General features: G+C 41.3%; 1 protein-coding gene across 1 annotated transcript in view; it reads left to right on the forward strand.

The window, feature by feature from the left end:
- The first annotated feature begins 3551 nt into the window (after positions 1–3551).
- ETFA (electron transfer flavoprotein subunit alpha) overlaps positions 3552–25093 on the forward strand; it is a 29328-nt gene continuing 7786 nt past the window's right edge. Inside the window, exons 1-9 of the mRNA XM_027698142.1 lie at positions 3552–3592; positions 9432–9581; positions 11349–11430; positions 11532–11614; positions 13106–13205; positions 14390–14500; positions 15602–15703; positions 16544–16612; positions 17562–17644. Of these exons, the coding sequence (XP_027553943.1) occupies positions 3554–3592; positions 9432–9581; positions 11349–11430; positions 11532–11614; positions 13106–13205; positions 14390–14500; positions 15602–15703; positions 16544–16612; positions 17562–17644 (819 nt within the window). The 5' untranslated portion in view covers positions 3552–3553. The remainder of the gene's footprint in view (positions 3593–9431; positions 9582–11348; positions 11431–11531; positions 11615–13105; positions 13206–14389; positions 14501–15601; positions 15704–16543; positions 16613–17561; positions 17645–25093) is intronic.

Below are 25093 nucleotides of genomic sequence, written 5' to 3' on the forward strand. Positions count from 1 at the left end.
TTTTCTTTCTCCCCCCAATAGTGTGAAAAAATGTAATTCTCTTTCCAATGCAGAAATTGGGTCAGCAGATCCTAATGAAATAATCCTGGATAACAATGCACAATACGAAGATCTGCTTCCACTAATTAATGAGTATTTTTTCTTTTAAAATATGACGTACTATCCTCTGCCTGCAGTGGAAAGTGACTCCACCTTCAGTGGCACCTGTTTGTTGCATGTTTTGCCATTTTTATTATTGTCATGCCCTAGGTGGGAAGGTCAAACAGAAAAAAAGCTTTTTGCCGTGGTTCAGCTAGTATGGATCATGCTGATATAATCCCCACCTGATTACAGTTATAAGCTCCTAAAACACTGGCCATAAGTGATAAAGACTTCCTTTGTGCTTCAGGCTGTAATCCGCATCAAGCCAGTTTCAATAAGGATTATGTGCATCTGAAGTGTTGCTGAGGTTTTGAATCAAAATTATAAACAGAAAATATAATAAAAAACCTGTCACGTCTCTGAATTGGTGACGCTACACCTTAAAATCTGACCTAAAGAGTGGTGATGTCACTCTGCTTATGAAAATATGATGCATGCTGTTATGCCAGATACACAGTGAAAGGATCAATTCATTCTGAGCTATGATACAATTAGGTCAATTTTGATAGTAGCTCACTTTTGGTTTAGTCTGAGGTACTAAAAAACAAATTTGAATGAGATCACTTTGTTTATTTTTGTGGTTTGGGTTTTTTAGGTGTACATGTGTTGTTTCTTTTTGCTAAAGATTTCATCCCCATGAGACATGCATGTTGGAAGCTTAGTTTTGGAGCCTAAAATAGGATTATGAAATTACATGCCACGCTTTTAATGAGTAAAACACCCCAATTAAAAAGACATAATGGGCAAATTAAGGATGCCCAGGATGTTCTTATTTGGCGATAAAGAGGTGCTTCAATTACTTATCTTCTTTTCAAACTCATCTCAGGGTACCGTGACTTCAGCAAAACCATTCTCCCCTCATCTTCATGAAAACATTTGGGGTTTTTTCACCTGGTCATTTGTTCAATTCAGACAATGCACAGGCAGGTCCAAACACTCATTTTGTTTCCTTCCTTTTTTTGGGACTGGCTGAAGGGTGGAGCCAGACCGGACAGAAATTAGAGCAGCCCTGGAGCTACTTTAAACTGTATGATCAGACACAGGCCCCAGAGGTTTGTCACCTCCTTTAGCTCTTCCTTTCACAGCTGTCCTTTGGGGCCTGAGGAGTTAAAGTAGTGCTTGGGGCCAGGAAGCTGGAATATGCAGTGCAGCTGCTTTTTTTCTGTTACAGAGACTTTTGAGATTTGAGACGAAGTAAATTGTCCTTTTAGATTCTTGAGTTGCTGGACCTGGTTAGCTTTTGCTGTAAAGCAGTACTTTTTGGCATCCGATGTGAAAATCATGTGGCAGAATAAATTTTAGAGGTGATCCTGTGCCAAGGCTGTGGCAAAGTGGAAGAGCCTTTTTGATCAATTTGCTTTTTGCTTTCCTGTAGAGCTCCTCAGCAATGCAGAACGAATCACTGACATGCTGCAGATCACCGCTGATTCTTGGAGGAACAGTCCAATGGCCATAATTGTTCAGGGGGTTTTGTGTTTGGGTTTTCTTGGGTTTTTTTTTTCCTCCTCTAAACGACTTCAGGATGGGAAAGAAGAAACTGTATTCGTGGCTCGCTATCTTGTGATTTCTGGGATGGGATTTCCATCATCAGTATCCCAAATCCAGGCGTGCTTGGGGCTCCTGGGCTGGCAGGACTAATTGCTCCAGTGTGGGAGCTCCTGCCAGCTTCTCCAGGACACCAGGTTTTCAGAGAACCACAGCACATATTTTAGCAGTGAATTTGGCCTGAAACATTTTGCTTCATTGATTTTTAAATCCCTCTCCTTGCCACCCAGAAAAAAATCCAGAAGTATGGAGAAAAACGGCAAGTCCCAGTCTGGCCCCTGGGGCACCCTGGTGCCACAAAAGTGGCAAGCACAAAATGTTTTGCGTTGGTTCTGGGAAATCAGAATAATAATAATAAAATAGATCTATAAATTATTCAGAGCTAATGAGCTCTTGCCTAATGCTGCGTGGGGCCAAGCACGGGCTGGGTAAGGCAGCAGGAAATCTGTCCCGCTGAGGGGATGCCGTCCGGGGCTGGAGACACCGGAGCGGTTTTTGAAGCTGTCGCGTCGTTTCGACAACCGGTGGATCGAGACATTAGGGAAGCACTGTGATGTCTGGCCTCTCCTGTGTGCCACACGCTCTCCTCCCACATTGTCTCCTTCACTCTTGCTGTGTCTGGTGGTGTGGGGAGTGTGGCCGGGGGACCTGGCAGCTCACGGGCATCCCCAGGCCGGGGATGGCCTGGGGGTTGGAGCTGGGGCCGGCAGCTGTCCGCACCGGCCATCGTCTCCAGGCTTCTGCTGGCTCCACAGCCGCAAATTAAGACTTTTCCCTTCTTTTTCTTTGCAAGGCGCATTTTCATTGGCTTGGGATAGGATCTGGCGTGGACCGAGCATTTGCAGGCATAACTCTTCTTTCTGTTGTTTTCTTCTCTTCCAGGTATTTAGCCCCTCGTGGAAGCAGTGTCGGGGAACAGGGGAAAGGCGGCCGGAGGAGGCTGACGCTGGTGACGGGCGGGAAGTGGCCCGAGCTGCGGAACGGACCGGGGCCCGCTCCCCTCGAGTGCTCCGGTGGAGCTGGACCGGCACCGCCGCGGCAGCGGCGACTGGGCTCTGCCCTCCGGTACGGCACGGGGGGACAGCGGGCAGTGCGCACGGACACAGCCGGGCGGCTCGGGACAGAGCCGGCTGTGCGGGGGTCAGTGGCCGAGCGGTGGATCAGCGGGACGTGCGGGGGGACACAGCCGGCTGTGCGGGCGGTGTGTGCGCTCTGTGCGGGGGGACGCAGTGGGGCGGTGTGTACGGGGTCAGCGAGCGGTGTGTGCGGTGTGACACAGCTGTCGCTGTGTGCGGTGTGACACACCATTCGCTGTGCAGCGTGTGCGGTGCGGTATGACACAGCAGTCCCTGTGCGGTGTGCGCGGTGTGCGGTATGCGATGAGGTGTGTGTGGTGTGTGCGGTGCGGTGTGACACCGCGGTCCCAGTCACTGTGCCGTGCGTGCGGTGTGACACCCCGGTCCCTGTCCCTGTGCGGTGTGACGTCCCTGTGCGGTGTGACACCCTGTTTGCGGTGTGACACCCCGGTCCCTGTGCGATGTGTGCAGTGGGACACCCCGGTCCCGGTCCCTGTGCGATGTGTGCGGTGTGACAGCCCGGTCCCGGTCCCTGTGCGGTGTGTGCGGTGGGACAGCTCGGTCCCTGTGCGGTGTGTGCGGTGGGACACCCCGGTCCCGGTCCCTGTGCGGTGTGTGCGGTGTGACACCCCGGTCCCTGTGCCGTGCGTGCGGTGCCGCTCCGCTGTCCCTGCTCAGCGCGGGGTTCCCGCGCCGGCGCTGCCCATTGGCCGCAGGCCGGGCCAATGAGGCGGCGGGGCGGGGCGCGGCGCTGCTCTCGCGAGAGCGGTGCGGAGGGGCCCCGCGGAACCATGTTGCGGGCGGCGGCGGCGCAGCGGCTGCGGCGGGCGGTGAGTGCGGGGGCAGCGGGGAGTGCGGGACCCCCGGGCCGCGCCCCGGGCACACAGGCCGGGACCCTCCCGCCGGGGCCTTCCCGCCGCCCCTGCCGTGCGGGGCCTGCCCAGTGGGGCAAAGGTGGCGCGGGGCGGGGCGGGGCTGAGCTCCGCCCGCCCGGCAGCGGCGGGCGAGGGGTGTCTGAGGGGTGTGTGAGGGGCGCGTGCCCGGTGCCGCTGGGGCCGGACTCCTCCGCTGGACTTCTCTCCCACTCCCTGGCTGTTAACAATAAAGTTTCCGAGCGGACGGCGGGTGTTTCGGGAGCCCTCTCCGGCGGTCAGGAGTTGCGGGCTGCTGTCCCGGTGGAAAGCTGCCGGAGGCATCAGGGCAGTCGTGAAGCCCCGGGAATGCTCGCTCGCATCCACCCGCCAGCGGGGCGAGCTGAGGAACAGAGTGCTTTCCTTACCGCTGGAGAACACCCCTAAAGGTTGTTACTGCAAACCCTGAACAACACTAGAAAAATATTTCTGGCTCAAGGAGAGGCCTTCTGGGGTATTGAGGGGTTGATACAGCGTTTCTCAGTCACAGCTGTGCAGAAATGTGATTGCTTTAACTATCCCAACCTGTGGACGGAGCTAATGTGAAACACTTGTTGCTTTTCCAGTTTGACCGTCATATGGCTCAGCTGGGAGGAGTGCTGAGCTTTTGGAGGCCGTTTGCTGCCTGGTGTGTCATTGTGGCTGTGTTACCAAGGTCTAGGTGACCTCAAGGTTAACTGGAGTAGATGATTGATGAGATGTCTCTGAATATCTGCTTGAACTCTTAGCATCCACTGAGAGATACTCCCTCCACTAAAACTGTGTGTAAATAACCCTTGTACACAACTTTAAATCTTGCAAGTTTCTTTTTGAGCTCTCCAAGGCTTTTATAGGTATTGCAGTTATGTACAGCTCTAAAATAGGAGTTATGGATATATTAAATGGTTTCAGGTAATAAGCATCTCTTATAAGAGCAGCACAGGTAGACTAGGTCAGACGTGACAAAATTAATCAGAAAGTTCTAACAGTTGTAATCATGGCCATGTCTCGGTTGTTAGGCTGCAGGCTTTGTGGAGCAAAGGTCTTGATGATCTCTGAAGCTCCCGGGTCATATGGTGCTGCTGTGTAAATAGTACTTTACTCACATGATCACTGCACGATTCAGTTCTGTGTAATGGAAACGTGAGGTCAACTCCTCCGTTTTCAGCCATGCACATTTAAACTCATAACTATAAAATAAAGCCGGTAAAGCACCCCGTGCACCTTCAGTATGTGGGTAACAGTGTAGTCTGTGAGAGAAGTGAAACAAATTGCAAGTTTGTTTCACTTTTTGAAAAGTGCAAAGTTTTTCCCTGCTGACACTCTGTTCAATGGTCAGTGAAGTCTGGAGAGAAGCAGGATGTGAGAGACCTGTGAGGTATGAACAGGAAGGAAAGGTTGGAGTTTTGCATAACTTAAAGATGGGAAGACTGAGGAGAAATGAGACTGCAAGTGCACGAAAATTGGTGCAGGGATGGGAATAAGCCACTTAGGGAGTTCACTGTCAGTGATGTCTGTATTTCAGAATAGCTTTGTTGATTTTTACTAATGGTTTGCAAGGGATATATCTGGAGAAGTTTATTCTGCGTTACGTCTTTCTACTGGTGCTTCAATTCCTTTGTAATTTTATGTCTTTATTGCAATTGCAAAATCCTTTTTACAAAGTGTTTTCTTTCTTTCTTTACTTTTTTCCCTTGTTCTTTGCTGCAGTTATAGCTCCTTTTCAGTTCAGATGCCTTTATTGTTGTTTCTGTAGTTAGTGTTTCCTGAAGCTGTCTCTTAGACCTCTTCTGTAGGCAGATCTGTAGAGAAATTCTAGAAGTACATCCTTTATTGCTGGAGTTCCCTCCTCTCCCTGAACATACCAAAACTTTTTTTTTTTGTTTAAAGTTTTGCAGCTAAAAGACTGTCTCTTACTAGAATTAAACATTGCTTTACTTATTAAGCCATTGTCTTTAGTAATACCCCAATTCCTAGTTCTTGGAGTCCCTTCTTGGGAACTTTGCCCAGTGTTAATAGTTCTCTATGAGATACAGAATTTCTACTAAGCAGTTTTAAAACTTTATTTCCTGGCCAGTTTGCTTTTACAGCTAAGAAAATCAGCTCTAGAGATACCTTTGTGGGTCCAGCTGTTAGATACTTTTGCCTTGTGAATGTCTAGTTTGGTTTAGTTCCTGAAACTTCCAGAGGTTCCTCTAAAGAGGTTGGGATACAAACTTCAGTTTCCCAGGTGAAGTGTCTGGCAGCCTGCTTTGTATTCATGGGTATTTGGAGCTTGGGGCCGTGTGGAATTCACCTGCTGCAGCTCCTGCATTTTCTGGATGACTTTTTCACTGACCCATCTTGTGTCCCTGTGCTGGCCACACGTGTTACTCACAGAGCTGATTTCCTAATTCTTGTGTTGTGAGTGTCCTTGGAGCAGGCTGCAGGCACCTGGCCATGACTGTTGCTACAGGCCATCAGTGCTGCCACCAGTCTCACCCAGCAGCAAGCAAAGATTTGCAGCACTTCTCTCAGGGGTTTTCCAGCTGTTCATACATTGTTTTTAGCATGTAAGCGACAAATCTGTGTTTAAGAAGTGCTGGGCATGTGCTGTCCAGGCGACCTGTCCACAGCAATGCTGAAAGACCAGGCCAGTTCAGTTTGGAGGGGTGTTGTGTGAAGAGCCTTGTGAAGGTGCTGTGTGCAGCTGGATGGGGACCTGGGGTGTCCGAGGTGTGGCTTTACCTGGGCAGGTGTACTGGGCTTCTCCAGGTTGCTCATGTTTTACTGGGACAGTAGCAGTTATTTTGTTGTTATTTTGTCTGAAGCCTAGAAACCCAGATATTATGCTGACATTTTTCATCTTCTGCTTGGAAAATATTACTGAGTTTCTCAGGTGGGGAGCAAAAAGATGCTTTGGAGAAACTTGATAGATTCAGTGAATCCTTTGGTGCTTTGCAAGTGGCTTAATTGACCTGTACTGCACATCTAGGTTAATCTTAGCAACTTTTAGACATCTGGAAGTCAGAGACCAGGTTTGCTCTACGGTAAACACTGGGGTGGAGGGGGAAGTTGGCAACTCCGGATGGTTTTCATTCACAAATGTTTATTTTGGTATAAACTGAATCACTGTCCGGAGTTTCCACCAGAGAGGAAGTGCAGATGTTTCAGCTGTAGAGGAAGTGTAGGTGTCTGGCTGTGATTTGTGTCTAAACCTAGGCAAAATAAACTTCTCAGTTCTACCTGTTGCTGCCACATCATTATCTGTTGTGCTGCAGGAGCTACTCAATGGCCCAAGTTTGTAGCTGATTTCTTTGGATAGCCTGATTTTTGCAGAGCTTGGTTTTCACCAGGAACTTTCTGTGGCACAAGCATTGAGTGCTGTTCCCTCTCAAGGCAATATTTTCAGTGGTTTGATCGGTCTATGTGTCTTATTTCTTGTGCTTTCTTCCCTTGCTGCCAGCTGGTTGGGTTTATTCTTCACTTTCCTAGTTTATCTGGGCTTCAAAGTAGACATCCTGCCCAAATGCAGAAATTATGTCAGTGAAATAATGGGCTGTTCTCACACATGTGCAGCTGGACAAGTAACTTAATCAAAATAACTACCTGTCCTCTTCATTGACTCATGGCAGGTTCTTAGTTTTCAGGACCATATGTGACTGCATGAATTACCCTCTGGTTTTACTGCAGGTTCTTTATTATAACCAACAAAAGTCAGTTTGTTTTTTTAATTGAAAAAATTATTTAATTTGTGTTAGTGTATTAAAATTCAGACTCAGAAAGGAATCTTATTTGTCATCTCGGATTTTTACCCAAGATCTGTAATGTGACTTTTAGTTTATTTTAAATCTGGTCTTATCTTTATGTTCAGAAATGTCATGCATAAAGTGACCTTCTGGTGTGCATGTTGTGTATATTCCCACAAATATAAAATGTGGGATTATTGGTTTAGAAATAATACCTAATTAGTGCTAATATAATACCTAATATCCAGTCTGCTCAAGCAACATCCATTGCTCTTATTCTTTTTGGCTAAAACCCAATTATTTCTCAGTTTATTCTAGAATAGTTTGACAGAATGATAGAGCTTCTTTGGTGGTGCAGTACTTATTTACAGAAAAGATGATAATATAGTCAGAAATAAGTGTGTTTAAAATGCATGTGGCTCCCTTTGGAAATTTGAAAACTTCAGGATCTTCCGGGAGCATGGTCCACTTTACCCTGTGACATGACTCTAAATCATTGGAGAAGTGGGCTTTTTGCCACAAAAGCATGGATTTATTCTTCAAATGGTGACTAAAATTTCATAACTTTTATTGCAAATGATGTATGAAACATAATCAAAAATACAGTGTCTGATCTATATTGGCGATAAATATTTTGTTGCTGGCAGTTGGTTTCAAACGAGCTCAGAGTATTTAATCATAGCAAGCAACCTTGAGCATCAAAGATGAAATGCAGAGCACTTCTACAAGAATCCTCATTGTTTTAATCGAAAGGGCAAATCACAATCCAGATTCTGGAAAAACTTATTTTTGTATTTACATTTTTGCACTGTGATGAGCTTCAGGGAAGCGCTCGGGATTTGCTCTCTCTGTGTGAAGCTGAGCACGGTGTAGGCTTTGTGGGGCTGAAGTCCAGATTTAAATTTTAGCCTCTCAGATTTTCTGGAGCTTTTTTTTATTATAAGCAGTAGATAAGTGCATGTTTGGCATGAGGGGAGATGGAGTTGGAATGTGTATGTTTCAAAAAGCAGTGTTTGACTCTGCAGTCTTCAGTGTTGTGCTAGTGCCTTGGTCATATTAATGAATATATTTGGTTTTCCATGTGTTCCACATTACATTGATTGTAACTTGAATCTTCAGTTAGGCCTTATGGAGGGTAAACAAAGTCTTGAAGGATAATATTCCTGTTCCCATCCCAAATGTTTTCTCTACCCTAGTTATTAGTCTTGAAGGAATAACGCTTTTCTCATGTTCACCTGAATATTAGAGAAGAAAGTCTGAGTTTAGAATATTCTGGTTTGGTTTCATGGCAATTCTTTGCCTCATTTTTAATCTTTTTTTTTTCCTTTCGTTTTTGCTTTAGAAGTTAAAGTTTGTGTGTGGATGGTGAATTGCTCAAAATTATTATTTAAGGACCATGAAATTGTGGTGGTAGACTAAGTGCTCAAGTGTCAAATGTTTTAAAGGAAAAAGAGGAAAAAAATGAGCCTGATGTTTATAAAGATTTCTGTTAGTGTGTTTTCAGGCTGTGAGCCCTTACTGCTTGATTATCACACAGCCACTGTGTGCAATTTTGTCTCTATACGTAACTAAATATAAAAATGGGTTCTGTAGCTAAATTTTGGTTAAAAGCTGTAATAAAACACCACCAGAGAACCACCCTAAAAAAACCAAGTAAGTATTTATTTGCAACCCTTGATTTCCTTGTGTCTTAGTCTTGGTGGTCTAATCTTCTTTAAGGTATTTGGTTAAGTTGCTCAACTGAACTTGAATGTAATGTGTTAAAATGTTTTTCTTTATTTTGTTCACTATTTTCATGTGGATGGTTTAGTTTAAACACAGCATGTTATAGATCAGCTGAAGCCAAGCAGGTTTATGCCTTTTCTTTTTTTAACAACTTGTGTCTTCTCCTTACTTAATAAAAATTCTCTAGAATTAGCCTGTTTGCTTTGCCAGCAGTGCTTCACGGTTTGTACAGCTGATGAATTTCTGTCAAGCAGAACTGCTCCAAGGAACAGTTTTTTACTTAAATGCTGAGTACCAAACTCCTGTCTCTCTCCCTTCCTTTCAAGGCCTCGGTGCTCCGGAGGTTTCAGAGTACATTGGTCGTAGCCGAACACAACAATGAGTCTCTCACGCCCATTACGCTCAACTCCATCGCCGCGGCAAAGAAACTGGGAGGGGAAGTTTCTTGTTTAGTAGCTGGTACCAGCTGTGACAAGGTAGGAAATGCTATTTTCATATGAATGAAGTAAAGAATACAGTGAAACAATGCTGGGTCAGCCTGAAAAATAACCTGTAGTGCAGAAGAACTGTGCCAGGAATTGCTAATCTGCTGGAAACGTCCTGCACTTGAGCTGATTCTCTTCGGACGAGAAAATACAGGTGTAGATTTCATTTCACAGGGGACAGGGTCAGTAACAGCGGTCACAAACTTGAGTGAGCAAATTTTTATAGGACTGAAGGACAATTAACTTTTAAAACAAGATTTCTCTGTGAAGTTTGAAAGACAAATGTTGCAGTGCTAAGAATTTGGAAAGAAGCTTGCACTCACTCAAACGGAAACCAGCAGAAGTAAAATAGCACAGTGACAAACTGGGCTTCTGAGCAACTTGCTTTTACTAGGCAACTACTAGTTGCATAGAAAGAGTGGGTCTGCAACCTAAAATTCTGAAATTAATGCTTCTTGACTTTGTCACATATCTCACATATGAAAAAAGTTCCTTGTATGTTGGCTGTGTATTTTTAGTGTAATTTTTTCTGTGCAAAATTTAGAGACAATGTAGTTAGTACGTTAGTGGCACTTTTATTCCAGCAGGATTTGCTCTTGTGTGAGCAGTGAAAGTACAGAAAACTATGCCTAATATTTCACATACTGTTTATGAACTGTTATTTTGAGAGCAACAGGTAGTATCTCATGAAGGAGGCACACTTAGGGCAGCTAATTCACTAAGAGGTGGAGAAACCTCAGTGGCTACTCAGATGTCCGAGGTGGAGACAAAGCAAATATTTGTCTAAATCAAGAAAATTAAAAAAAAAAACATTGCCCAAAAAATCTGTCTTTAATTTTCCTTATTCTCTGGCACTTGCATAGTAGAAAAATGATTGTGAATGTTTTGTTTGGTTGGGTTTTTTTAATGCTAAGTATATGGTGTCTGTTTGGCAAGGTATGTCATGCTGGGAAAAGCTATTTTACAAAAAATGAAGGTTTGGGTTTGTTTTTTTTTAAGAGCCAGTGACTCAAAGGGATGTTCTGTAGCAACTATGAGGGAGTTCTTCTCTATTTATTTCCTTTTGTTAATTTTTGAGGGTAAACTGATACTCATCAAACTCAGTAAAACTACGCTGGTTCTGGGGTGATGCATGTGGTCTCCAGACCTTGCTGTCAGTCCTCTTCTCTCTGATCTGTAATAACCCTTTTATCATTTAAACTTCACTTGTATGAATTTAAAGGAAAAAAAATGCATAAATATAAATTGAAAATACACTTCGTGTCAGGGGGCAAAAAGTCGGATGCAAATACAGGATTGCTCCTAAAATTTGGACAAAGATCATAACATTGCTGTACATTTGTTTTGCTTGTGTGGTAGATATTGACTGATTTTTAAAAGAAAGTAGGATTGGTTTCTTGCTGCTTACATTGGAATACTGAGCAGTGATCCTCATGGTGACTGTTATCGGCTGTTGTGATAACTGAGGAGATCAGTGTGTGATCCTGAAGGCAGGACACAAGCTTTCCTAGGGTTGATTTGCTTTGTAGTTTTCTTATTCACCAGTCCATTTGCATTATCCCATCAGGCACTATGCTGTGAGTTAGAAGAGCTGCATTTTATTCTGTCAGGTTCGTTCTGATTTTGAAATTCATGTACTTTAGATTCTGATTTTAACTAATCTATGAGCTGTGAGCTCTTTGCAGCGGGGACTCTCCTGTTATTTGTTTGTGGTGCCTGTTATAACACAAACTAATAATAATTCACTTGTGATCGTAGGTAGCACAAGAAGTCAGCAAAGTGCAGGGTGTCGCAAAAGTTCTCGTGGCTCAGCACGATGTGTACAAGGGATTTCTGGCAGGTGAGAATTGTTCTGACCTATTAATACAAAGAAATTGTATTTATATTTGTGCTTGAAAAGAAGATAGTTGTAAATTCTGAGCAATATATTTTTATTCTCAGAGGAGCTGACTCCCTTGATTGTGGAAACTCATAAAAAATTTAAGTACACCCACATTTGTGCCGGAGCATCTGCCTTTGGGAAGGTAAGTAGATCAAAGTACATCCAAAAGTTCTTGTAGAAAAGAGACAGACACTGCTGTATGTAAGAGTGTGAATCAAAGGCATGAGAGAACTCGGCCATGGACACTTTTGAGTCTGCAAACAATGTTACAGCAGTTCACTTAAGAGGTCGTTAGTTAGAAACACTGATTGATGTTTGATTTTTATTATGGGCTGATGTGGACAAAAGGACAGCATAGAAGAAATATTCCGTGGTAACAATATAGGACTGTGTACACGAGGCAAAATAAGTTGTGATCTGAGAGCATGAAAATTGTAAAGAAAAGCACAGCAAATCAAGATGAAAAATCTATTATTTGCATATTGAAATGAAAGTGTGCAGACCTATTGGAAGCAAATTTTTTTTGGAGGGAGAATTGCATCTGTGATCTAAGTCATGTACATTGAAATGTCTGTAAACATATATGAATAACACAGATCTAAGTCTCAGCCAAGATGTTTTTTAATGAAAATACGATTTTTCAAAACTTGTTTTTCTAAGGAATACATTTTTAAGTGCATGGAGAGCCTCAGTGCTAACAATCTGGGCAACATCGTGGTGCAGCACATTAGAGAGAAAGGGTACTTGAGAAATCCTGCTGCTGTAGGATGAATAATGACATCAGCCTCCCATCTGACTACTTTCACTTCCAATCAATATCAATCTGTATACTTCTATTTTTTGCTAAGAGAAATCTTTTATGTACCTTTTTTGCTAAGAGAAATCTTTTATGTACCTTAAGTCTCAGGGTTTTTAATTTTTTTTTATATTTGAGCTGTAGTGTCGTAGTAAAAGTTAATAGCTTTTGCTTTAAAGCTTACACTGCCATTTTTGAGTGCTTCGGGTGAGTAAAGATTTCAGAACTGGGCCCTTTGTGTTGTACCAGATTAGGAGGCAGACAAAGAGCAAGCAATCATCTTGTTATCATTGATTTGTTCATCGTTTTTGCTGCTCTTTTTTTTTCTCTTTCCCACTCATAAAGGTGCTAAGTAATGTTAGGTAAATTTTAAAGCAAAAGAATATATATTTTAATATTAAAAATAAATTTTTGACCTTTGGGGGAAGAGTGCAGGATTTTTTTCTTACTGTCTGTGGCAACTACCTTCCAAAAATACCTTTTTTTTTCTTGAAGTGCTAAGAGCTCAGCAATCCATAATTGTCAATTTTCTGAGTAAATGGCATCTATATTCAGTTTTAAACTATTTGAAGCAAATAAGCCTCCTAATTTAAGATATTGAATTAAGGGTTTACTTACAGTAAGTCTCATAAAACGTCTAATGTTATTACAGTAATGGGATTTTATTTGGCTGCTAAAGCTACATGAGAAGCCCTACGAAAATCTTAGTTCTATGTGTCTTTTTTACTTAAAGACAGCATTATATGAAGTTAAAGCTAGGTCAGCAGGTGTTCTTTTACTGACCATGTGTATTTTAATTAGCATTTGCTCTGCTAATTTTTCATCTCTAACTTCTAGAATCTCATTCCCAGAGTGGCTGGTAAACTTGGTGTTGCCCCTGTTTCTGACATTATTGAAATTAAGTCCCCAGACACTTTCGTGAGAACTATCTATGCAGGTGGGTAATCACAAAAGGTGTGTGGTATTTATGCAATAACAGACCCAATTCTACTAACTTTCCTACGTGATCTTGTTGTTAGAACCCTGGAAAATGATAGGAATTTTCACTCTACCATCCGAATTGCTGTGGTTCATAAAAAATGAAGCCTGGGGACGGACATGATGCTCCCTGGGTGAGAAAGCAAGTAAGCCCAACAGCTTTGGGACTAGCATGTCAAACCCAGGTCTATCACCTTCCTGAATAGAATTTGGTCACATCCTTTGTACATGTTTCTTTGCTAATGCCCTGCTGATCAGATCTTGCAAAGCGTAAGACATGAAGTTAATTGTCCAGCTGTATTTAATAGGACCAGCATTAGTTCTGATTTAAGATACCCCAGGGTTATTTTTTCCAATTATGAAGGCATTGAACGTATTATTTATAATATTTAATTGGCTTAATTTGCAATTCTTTTTTCAGTCTTGTTTCTCTAATGCTTGGCTGACACTGTGTTTTATTTTAGATATGAGCTCATTAGCTTGTGTTTCTTAATTTTACGGTACAAGGCTGTACCACATGTACCAGCATGGTATTATTACATTTTGAGTTACGTTACCAGAATGTGGTTTTGTGTTGCACTTTTAAGTTGCTTCCCAGTAATTCACAGTTTCAAGATGACTTGGTTTATGAATAGTTTGTTTAGAAAAATGTTGCAGCATTTTTTTTTCTTTTAGTGTTCCCTGCAGCCTGCAGTGTGAAGTATTGTATTATATTATAGGGAGGCCTCATTGTCTTCAGTTCTGATGAGTTCATGCAACAGGATAAAAGATCTACTCTGCATTATAGACATCCTCTAAGAACAGCATTTTCAAAGCTGTTTTTTTGTCCTTTCTGAAATTTAAAAGCTCATTCATAGAGATAATTTGAATGCTTTGTATCCTTTAAAAATAGAGCATTTGTCATTATACTTCTGAAACATGGAGCTAAAAAGTAAATTAAAGTATTTGTAATCTGTATTTATTAAGTGCCAAGTTTTGGTCACCTAAAACTGCAATTTTTGGGAAGTACCTTTGTGGATATTGTCTGTTCTAGTACAACAGCTAACGTGTTTTTGATATTAGGTTGTGTTGTTTTGTGGGATTTTTTTAAGCACAATATGTCTGATAATCATCTTTAAATTTTCAATGTGACTTTTTTGTTAGGAAATATTCTTTGCACTGTGCAGTGTGATGAAGCAGTTAAAGTGTTCACTGTACGGGGAACCTCGTTTGAGGCTGCACCAGCAAGTGGTGGCAGTGCCAGTGTGGAAAAGTGTGAGTATTTGTTCTGGGATTCTGTTGCTTTATGTAATAGTTAGTTTTGCCCACTGCATGGTGATGTTTTGTAGAAGCATCTGTCAAAACAAAGTGATTGTTGTAATGTTAGCTTTATACTTTTAGTACAGGTACTTGTGCTGTTTAGTGATGTCTGGTATGGATTATCTGCTCAGTTATTCCCTTTTCTCTGACCAGAAAAGGAGATTGTCTGTGCTGAAATCTGTGCTTGTTTCGCTCGCTGCTTAAACTTCTGCCACTGTAATCTTGAAACTTCAAGTAAGGACAAGTTACAGCTGTTTGAATAACCAGATTGGTTTTCAAAACAAGACTGAGCAAAAATAAAAGTGGCTGGCTCTCCACAGTTTTGGTTTAATCATATTGCAATCGAGATGGGTCATTACATCACCAAGCTAAATTAGTAGCGGTTTAAATTGACTTGAGAACACCCAGTTGTTGATCAGTTTTAACTATATCAGTTTAAATTACTATTTAATGAAGCCAGTGTAGCTTTCATAGTAGAGAGATCCAGTCACAGAATGACAAAGTAGTTGAGGTTGGAAGGGATCTCTAGACATCATCTAGTCCAGTCCCTGGGAGAAGTTGCCTGCGACTGTGTCTAGTCAGGTTTTGAGTATCTCCACACGTGGAGACTTTACAGCCTCTTTGGGCAACCTGTTAGATCACTTCTGCTGTTTTTCACTGTGGGCCTTTTTTCTTGTGATGTAGTGCCTGCCTCTGAACCTTCCTGTATTTCCTAATGTCTGTGAATGTTAGAAATGTTACTTCAGATCAGTATATTGCACTGTTAGTGCATCACCTAGGTGACTTCTTTGCCTGCCTGAGTAAGAAGCACAGGTCTTGTGCTGGGTTCCTATCAATGTGTAGCATTTATGCAACAGAACTTCATTTCAGTGCAGCTTGTAGTGAACGAGGCTTGTTACCCAGAGCCACAGAGCAACGACTGACAGCGGTTAAAGCTCACGCTAGAGTCGGTTGGAGAATGAACTGTGTTTGAAGTTTAAGCTCAGATTGAAAAGGTTGAAAATACCTGCTTTATCGTTTTTCTTGTGGGTGTTTTTGTTCATCTGATGAATGCAGTGACCCCTCCACCCCCCGTTGGTCTCTCTGAATGGATTGAGCAGAAGTTGACAAAAAGCGATCGGCCGGAGCTCACTAGTGCAAAAGTGGTGGTGTCGGGTGGTGAGTAGATAATGTGAAAACTGTCTTGTGATGCATTTAAGTACCTCTTCCTAAATAGTATCTGTACCAGAACACTGTAATGTGATACATTAAAAAAAAATTATGATGTAATTCTGAAATATGCCTTAGGGGCCGCTGGGAAGGCACTCAACATGTATGTTTTGTGGGGGGGTAGAACATGAGTTTAACATATGCTGGTTGGCTTTGTAAGAACATTGTCATATTTGGTGAGTCCCTTTCAAATTTTAGCAATATGAAGTGTTATTAGATTGAAATCTATCATGTTTAAAATTATTGCTAGTTATTACAGGCAGTCCAACCATTATTATGCAGTGGCTTTAATGATTTTAAAACCCATTATATTTGTATTCTGCTCCTCGAGTGATGGACTGTGATTTTTACTGTATGCCTATGGCTAAAATGATTCCTTAGTTATCCCACTACAGAGTTTTGTACCTAAAGCCAGCAGAGGGAGCACAAATTAGTTGAAAAAAAAGCTGTTTCCCTGATTTTGGAGAATGATGTGGACAGTGCTGTGTGCCGGAAGGAGACAAGACAGTGGTGTTGGTTTATACATATAAAATATTAATCACAAAGACAAAAGCTAAATCTCCAAGTATTACATACTGGTTAGTAATGTATCCAAAAATACCCTGTGCAAGCATGTCTTCAAGTCTTTGCAAACTCAAATATTCCTACGGAAAGTAGGCAATAAAATAAATATAGGCAATAAACATAACAAAAAATAAACATAGCAAAAAAATAAACATAGGCAGTGAGAAAGTCTTAAAGCATATTATGTTCTTCTTTCTTGATCTTTTTTTGTTCTTAACTTTTAAGGGAGGGGCATGAAGAGTGGTGAAAATTTCAAGTTGTTATATGACCTTGCGGATCAACTGCATGCTGCAGGTAAACTTGTTTTTCTCTGTTTCACCCTGTTTTATTACATTTTAAAATGTCACATTAAAAACAGTGTTCATCTTAAGTCTTTTATTTTCATGTATTAAATAAACTCTTAAAATCCTCTTAGTTTAAAACTGTAATATTCCCTGTCCTTCTCAAGTCTCTAGAACAGAAGCTTGCAAACAGAAAGTGAAGTTGTCTTAGCTCACTTTGAAGAGCTGATACTTTGTTCATACATCCTTTTATACCACTCCTTTACAGAGTCCTATTCACATTCATGGTAGTTCGAGTGGCTCTGTCCTTTTGCTGTGCTCTTGTATGAATAGGAGCAAACCAACCATATACAGTGTTTGAGCTAAGTATTTTATGTAAAGGTTGGGGAGAAGGAGGAATTGTTTGCTTTAACATTTCAATTTCATTAATTTTAGCTTTCACAAGTGTATAAATTTATAGTTTTACATGACTGGCTTTGTTTTTAAATTGGTGTCTTCGTTAACTAAATGTCCATATGGCATTTTCAAGTTTACTTTGATATTTTTCTTTACCATGCCTGACTTCTGAGATTCACAGCAATTCAAGATGCCACATATGTTCTATTCAAACTTGAAGGAACATTTTGGGAAGGCATTTATGGGAAAATCCTCTTGACAAAGCAACAAGAAAAAATAATGGAAATGTGCCAGACTGAAATCCTTGGGTTTAAATATATGGCCCTTTGGTGCTGGGAGTAAGGATTTCCTGTTGCTTATGAAGTGCATTAGCACTCAGTATTTGGAAGTTTTTAGCTAGTGGTATAGAGAAGGATTACCATAAGAGCTTTTAAGAGGGAAGTTTCTAAATACGTGCCCTTAGAGTGTGGGACTCTTCAGTGAAACCCATGTGCTTTTATGGTGATAGAAATTTGGCTCGCTAATATTTAAAAAAAAACCCATTGGAAATATTTTCTTTCAACTAGTTGGAGCTTCCCGTGCAGCTGTTGACGCTGGCTTTGTTCCTAATGACTTGCAAGTCGGACAGACGGGCAAAATAGTAGCACCAGTAAGTATGGAAATGTCTCTCATAACAGAGCTGTGATGTTTTCTAGTGAGCATTTTCCTTCAGAGCACGCACTGAAGGGTGAGCTGAGCCTTAATACTGAGCCTGACAGGAAAATCTGAGTGTGCCCACTGTGATACTTGCCCACGCATTAACAGAGCGACAGAAGCAAGCTGCGATGGAGATCTCTCCTGTGGGTCAGTCAGATGTGTTCTGCCAGAGCTCTGTCGGTGCACGATGGACTTTTTCATAGTTGCCTGTGCTGAACATTTTCTAGCTTTCCAGCAGCCAGCATTGATATGCTGAAAGATGTCATTGCCAACAGAAACTTGAAATTATATTGATCCACGACTTGATCTCTGGCAATTGAGTGTTCTGGGTTTTTACAGGTGATGGTTTTTAAAAAACTTCTAGTAATTGGATGATGGCAGTACAGTCTAAGCAAAATTTTTGTAAGATATGAAAGAGCAAGAAGTTTAAGAGAGAAATAATCTGCAGGTTGGCAGCCATACTCTAATGAGTGTCTTAATATTGGGTAATAACCTGCTGCACATCTTTTTCTGCTATTTTTGCATCGTGATGTCACCGGGAACTGATTTCTGTGTCTTTTTGTATCTGTGCAGGGCTTTCTGTCCTGTAGGGATCTGAGACTACTTTCATTGTTGTTTATGGCCTGAAGAGATGAGAGGAAAGCAGGGGAAAGATAAAGCACTTGAGTGTTTGTAAATAAGAAGGTACAGCTGTAGCTCATCTCAGTGTGGAGCAGGGTGTGCAGTAACACGTTCTGAGGTGTGATGATCACGGCCATGAGCAGGGAATTGTGACCAAGGACATGGGCAGGTGTGGCAATCTGTCAGGGGTGCTCTGAGCTGCAGAGTGTGCAGTAAAGGTTTAGCCTCTCAATATGCAGTTCTTTGTGTATGGCAACAGAAGGCACCAAGGAACAACTTTTTACTTGAGACCAGAAAGGAAGAATGAGCTGGAACTTAATAGAGAAACTTTTCATATGTCAACTGCTGCATTAACTGATTTGTAGTAATTTAAATAATAGTAAAAAGCTGTCCAAAGCCTTGCTAAGATCTGAAAAGTTTTGCCTTTCTATCATTAAGAGCTGCAAATTCAAGAAATTCAAACCCTTTCCATTATTTTGTTGGTAATTCATCTGTCAAGATAGAGCAATACTTGGATATCAAAGACAGGAACTTGTGATTCATGGAGTCTGTTGTCAGTTCTGCCTGCTGTGTTTTCCTGAACAAGATGCTTTGTGCTCCTGATTCCTTCTGTCTTGAATTGTGGATAAGGATGTTTGCTGCTTTTTTCAAAGTCCTCATCAGAGGCCATCTGAGGATAGCCCTGTGGGGCTAAGTGGAGCTATTTCTAGGTGTGCTAATGTAAATAACCTGTAAATCTATATGATAACCAACTGCTACAAAAAATAACTTCTGAGAAGTAGACCTGTTGATAAGACAAGGTCTGCCTGTATGCAGTGTGTCCTTCTACAATATTGATAGCAATGACATTAAACTCTGCAGATTATAAATGCAACCCTAATTCTTTCTGCTTACCAGGGTGTAAGCCAAGTGTCATTTAACTGTGTCTTTTGAAAGGGCATGAGATGAGGCTGACCATCCTTAGTTCTCCACTACCCAAATATCCATTAATGAGGTGGAGAATGCTAATTTGAAGACAGCTCAGCTCTGGTTTATGTGTCTCAAGGCTCAACAATGAACATTCTTTCCAGAGTCAAGGGCATATAAACAATTATGTTGAAACAAAAAAGGCTAGTTTTTGATGAAGATACAATGCCATTTTTTGCCACAGATGGCCCATGGCGACATGTGAAAGTCATAAGAACATACAGCCACAGCACAGGGTCACATCAGTGTTGTCATTGTCATCTTCTAGACCATTAGCCGGGACTGACGAATGAATGTTTAACTGGTGTGTCAATAAATGATCCAAACTGGCACAACTGTGTGGTGCTGCATCTGTTTGTCAGCAGGGCTGATGCATTTTTCTCTCATCTCCCTTCTTAACAAATATTTATTAAACAGTGAGTTCTGCAGAGTGCTGAAAATTATATGTCCCTTCTTTCAAATTGTTCAGATATTTTGTTGGGATCTTAAAATACGTGCGAGGACAGCATACGGTGGTTTAGAAGTGTAGAAAATATTATATGTTAATTGTAATGAAAGTGCAAGTTGAATTGAGACTAAGCCAACAAAGTTGCTGGCTAGAACTAATTTTTCAGTGTGCTAGATAGGTATCTTAAATATGAGACAACTGAAAGCTGCAAATTCTTAATTTAACATTCCTAATTCTACTTCACTGTCTTTTTAGTACTTTAGCGAGAAAATTATTCTGTGCAGTGGAAGATAGAGTTGACTTGATGGAGTAGAACTGAGCTTTTTGGATCAGGTCAGGATGACACTGGCTATTTTAACAGTTCTCAAGATGCTGCTTTTCTCCTGTATGTGCTTGGTACCAGTAGTTCAGGGAGAGCTTATGATGTTCTATGTGGAGAATTGCAGAGCAGGTTTGTCCTTTGGTCAGTTATATTCGCTGAGACCCGAGGTTCGTGTGCAGTTTTGGGCTCCAGTTGACACGGTGCCCTTGTGGGTGTGTGGGTTTTAAGCAGGGGAAGAGTCTCGGATATGGAAAACTGTTGTAGTTGGAGACCCGGCTGCTCTCCTGTGCAGCTGCTCCTTCCTGATGGGAAAGTATCTCAGTGCCTGCTCTTACCCTTCTATTAATAGTCTCTTGCCCGGTCTCAGTGGAGGATTGGAATGCATTGTTTTTAAAGGACTCTGGAATTGGGTCATTTTTGAGGCTGCAGAGGGAAAAGGGTTAGTTACAAGCTCAGGAAGAGGGGAGGTGCTTCTGCTGCTTTTTCTGTGTGACTGCTGCGGAGTGTTTCTGTGCTCGTCACTGGGTAAGAAGATAATAGTCTAAAACGTCTGCTTAATGCTTCCACTTGTCTTTGTCTGTAGATCTGGGGGAAGGAAGGGTAATTTTGGTCATTGGTCCTTCAGTAGTTCTGTGACTGGCTTCAGTTTTTAAGATGCAGCCCAGCCAGTGCATCACAGGACACGAGAACCTCACAGCCACAGCAGCTTTCCCAAAATCCCCATGTATCAATACAACACACTGCCACTCACAGAACAGTTGGAGTTCATTTTGCTTAAGTGATGGAAGAATGCAGTTAATTAAGGAGTACAGATTTCACCTTCTTTCTGTTTGAGACTTTATTCTACCTCTCTCTTCCAGAATAGCCTTGGATCACTAAGCTCCAAGGTTTTGTTCATGTTGGTAGTTATGCAGATTGTTGGGGTTTCTTTGGTAATTTTTCTCTTGTACAATTTTATTCCAGTGAAAGTATTCAGTGTATTATTTTCGCTTCTGTTTGTAGCTTTTTTTACCTATTGATTTCAAGTGATTGCAGCTCCTATTGGAACATTCTGTCCTATGAAAGAGAAGGCTGATTTGTATTATATGATGAGATGGAAGGAAGGAAGTTTTTAGGCATAAGTGGATATATTAATATATAAAATGTTACCTTCCTAATGAAAAAAGCAGTTTAGTATATTCAGTGTCTTTAATCAGTGACAACCATTTTAGCATATTTTTTAAAATTAGAAGCCAGTTGTTTTCCACTATTTCTTATATGCAGGTGTTCTGCAGAAAAATGAAATTCAGTTCTCAGATTTTAAGCACTGTGTGTAGTTTCTGTTTAAGAAAGAAGCCCATGTAAGAATGTTCAAATTAGCTGATTTTGGATAAAAATATCCTTCCCATGAGTGTCTACTATTAAATATTAGTTAAGTATATCCAGTTAGAAAATACTAAATTCCCTGCACAAATCAAGCCTTCCACCACCACCCCAGAGCAACTCCTATTTTTAGATAAGAAATTTAAGATAGTCAGGGGTGTTAGTTTTCACAGGAAAAAGCTTTCTAGTTCTGTCTCATGTTCACAAAAAAAGAAAGAAACAAAAGAAAGAACAAAAACGACGAGAAAAAAGAAAGTAAAAAATGTTTTTTTAGTTATTTAAAACTTATGTAAATGGAACATGAATGCTTCATTTATTAGTTCAGTATTAGCTTTCCCAATTAGTGACTTTTCTAACATGCAGAGTAGTAGGTAATCTTTCTCAGGAACTTGTGTAATTTGTCTGATATTTAAGCAAAAAAAGTTCTGATCCAGGTGGGAAATCCTACACTCTGCAATTCCAAGAGGTGCCTGTCTTTGGACACCTGAACTGTTCCTGTGGTTTCCCAGGTTTTCCCTTGTGTCCTATTCTAATTAATTATATTCTCCCTTCAGCTTTTGAAGGAAGATGGGGCTGTACTGGGATCATCTCGCTTTCAATTTCTAGCTTCTAAAAACCAGCCAAAACCTCAGTGGCACCCAGAGTTGCTTTTTTTGGCAAGTGTGTGTGATTTTAGGCTGTTTATTTAGTTATCCTCTGACCTTGTGGAGGATCTGCTGCTGCTTGAAAGGCATCTTTCTCGTTTAATCTCTTCAGAGTTTAAATGTTCACTCTTTTAGAATTTATTTTCCTCTGAAGTCTCTGTTCTTTCAGGATCTAGTTCTGTAACTGTCTTAGTTTTCCTTGTAGGTTTTCCTAGCTGGCAGAATGCCTTTTTTTTTTTTTTAAGGTGCTCAGTTGCTGCTATCTTGTTATTTTGAACACTGGGCACAAGACTAACAGATGACAAGAATGAGATGGAAAACTCAGGAAGGCACAAGTTAGGAAATATGTGATGTAGCAATAATTGACACTGGATTAAATGATTGTGCTAGAAATGTGATATAATTGCACTGAAGGCAGGTGTGTGTGCTGAGAAACCTCCGGTGGGGAAGGCAGATGGGAATTCAGTGTAGTTCTGATATGATTGCCAGGAGTAAACTGCTTGGCTTCCCTGCTCGAGCTTCACTTGCCTACTGGAGGGTCTCTCTGGCTCTAAGAGATCGCAGGAACTTCAAAAGGGAGGCAGATTTACAACTGTCAGGAATTGACAGGAATAATGAGGGAAAAGAGGCATGTTAGAGGTGCAGCAGCTTCAGGTGAGATGCTGAGGAGTGAGATGTTGGTTCAGTTGAAAGGCACCAAAGCTGTGGAAGAGCAGTGGAATTATTGTTGCTCCACCTCTTCTGCAAGAGGATGGGATGCTTTCTGAGCTTCTCTGTGCCTCAGTATTTTACCAGGCATCCCTTTCACTGCAGTGAGGGGCATTTTTGCACTAAGTAGTCATCACCTTGCTTTGAGAGTGACACAGTATCACATCATTTATATAATTCCTGTATTTTGTCTTTCTTTGTATTTGGTGGCAAAGCAAACACTCCACCCAGCCTGGGTTTGTTTTTTCTAAAATTCATGGGTGACTCCTGGTGTCTTTGCATAGTAAATGGATGCTAACTGCTCTTGAGTGTTACTTCTCATCACTTTCTTAGGGATCCTTTGCTTGCCCAGGTTTGCTTATCTGTTGTTTTCTTTCACTCTTTTGTGAGGAAGTGTAGGGAAAGTGAAACAAAGCATATTTTATTCCAGTATTTTTGTTCTTTGTTTGTTCTCTGCCTCTTACCTAAAATTACTAACAATGAACTAACTAATTAAATTCTCTTACCTTCATGAGAAGTGTTACTCCTCTCATCTTGATTGTACTCACTTTAAAAATGTTCTACTCCTTGCTTATCAGTGAGAAGATCCTAATTACATCCTCATTTGTTAAACATACAAGGGAATATTGAGATACCAGAGTTTCTCTCTACAAAACCATGGTACATAATTTCATAATTTCTCCTACTGTAGGAATGTGTTATTTGGACATTAGGTTTGCAGTGTATAAATGGCTGAGGCTGTTAGGCAGCCAGCAGATGGGAATAGCACTGGGAAAACTGACCATGCCTGGGAAATTGTTTTTGGAATATCTCCTCTGATAATTCACTATTGTTGAAAAGTAGCTTTATAGTGGCAAACTTTAGAGAGCTGTTTGTATGCAGCTGGGACTGAATTTACAGACTGTGTTTCTCTGACTTGCTAAAAAGCTGAGGATTGACAACCCCTTTCATCCTGCATTATCCAGCGTAGCTTTTAACTCCAAGAAAACTATGTTCACAAATTGATGCTCTGCTCCTCTGGGGTTGGTGCAGAAACATTAAATTGTACTAAAATATTCATATGTGAGTGCATTTAGCTGAAAGCAATTGATGTGCTTTTCCCTGGAGAGAGGAAAAAAAAAAATTGCTGTATGGCCCTGCACTCCAGCAGACACCCTAACCACGCTTAAGAGTAATTACACAGCTTGGCTGATCAAAGGTTCTTAAAGTGAAAAAGAAACTGTAGTTGGGCTGCAGTTTAGTGATGTGTGCTTCTTGAATGGAACATGCTCAACTGCATCAAAGCAGTACATGCTGGAGGATTGTTTGATATACAGTGTAATACAGATGAACCAGTGTCAAGGCAGAAAATATTTTATTGGGTTAATAGCTTGTAATTGGAAGGAATCTCTTGTACAAAGCAATTTTCGTCACAAAGATTTCTTTCTAATTTCATTGTCCTTTCACTCTTGCAAAGAAAATAAAATATTGGAGCTGCCTTTAAAAAGAGTATGTGTGCCAGAGGGGTTTATTAAACTGGCCTGTTTAAAAGCATGCCACTGGTAGGATGATAAATTGATGTGTGCTGAAGGTTTTCAGCATAATTCAAAAATTGGCATAAAAATCAATAGGAGCTGACGACATGCTTGCAAAGTAGCTGCCTCAGCTCGGGGTGCACCTGTGGCTGCTCTGAGCTCTGTCACAGCAGCCTCCAAAGGCACTGGGAGTTGCAGTAAAAACTGTTCTTGTACTTCTCTTGAGTCCCTTAACTGCCCCAAGACAGCCTAAGGCATATTTAAATATTCTCATAAGCATAAATGAAGTAATATCATATGCCACAAATTATTCTATAAATAATTGGAAGAGTCTGTGTGCACAGGAAAATAACTGCATTGGTAGATTGGTAATTATAATCATCCCCATATAGCTCTTGTGCATTTATCCAAACTGGCTGCATGGATTCTGGAGCCAGGAGGGCAGATTGCTGCACATGAAGTCTCATGGACTTGCAGTAGCTGCCAATATGTAAATTGGGTACGTTTGAAGCAGAAATAGAGTTTAGGGAATGACTGAGGAGGATTTTTTCATTTTAATGATTAGAATGCAGTGACTCTGTAAGACACACAGTTTTTCAACAAAAATGACAATGGTAAGGCTAGATGAATACTTTAACTAGCAACAGAGAAGTTGGATTCTTGATTTGGAATCTTGTCTTTGAATAGGATAAATCTGGGAGTTGGAGTTGTGTTTCTTTTTGGGGTGGTTGGGATGCAAATCCGTGCTTGCAAACTTGGAGGTCTCTGTCAGGGTTCTGGCTGCCACTGTAGGACATTGTGTGGCCAAATTAAAGCA

Source organism: Neopelma chrysocephalum, unplaced genomic scaffold (genome assembly GCF_003984885.1).
Source record: "Neopelma chrysocephalum unplaced genomic scaffold, ASM398488v2 Primary Assembly neopelma1_124, whole genome shotgun sequence".
Taxonomy (NCBI): Eukaryota; Metazoa; Chordata; class Aves; order Passeriformes; family Pipridae; genus Neopelma; species Neopelma chrysocephalum.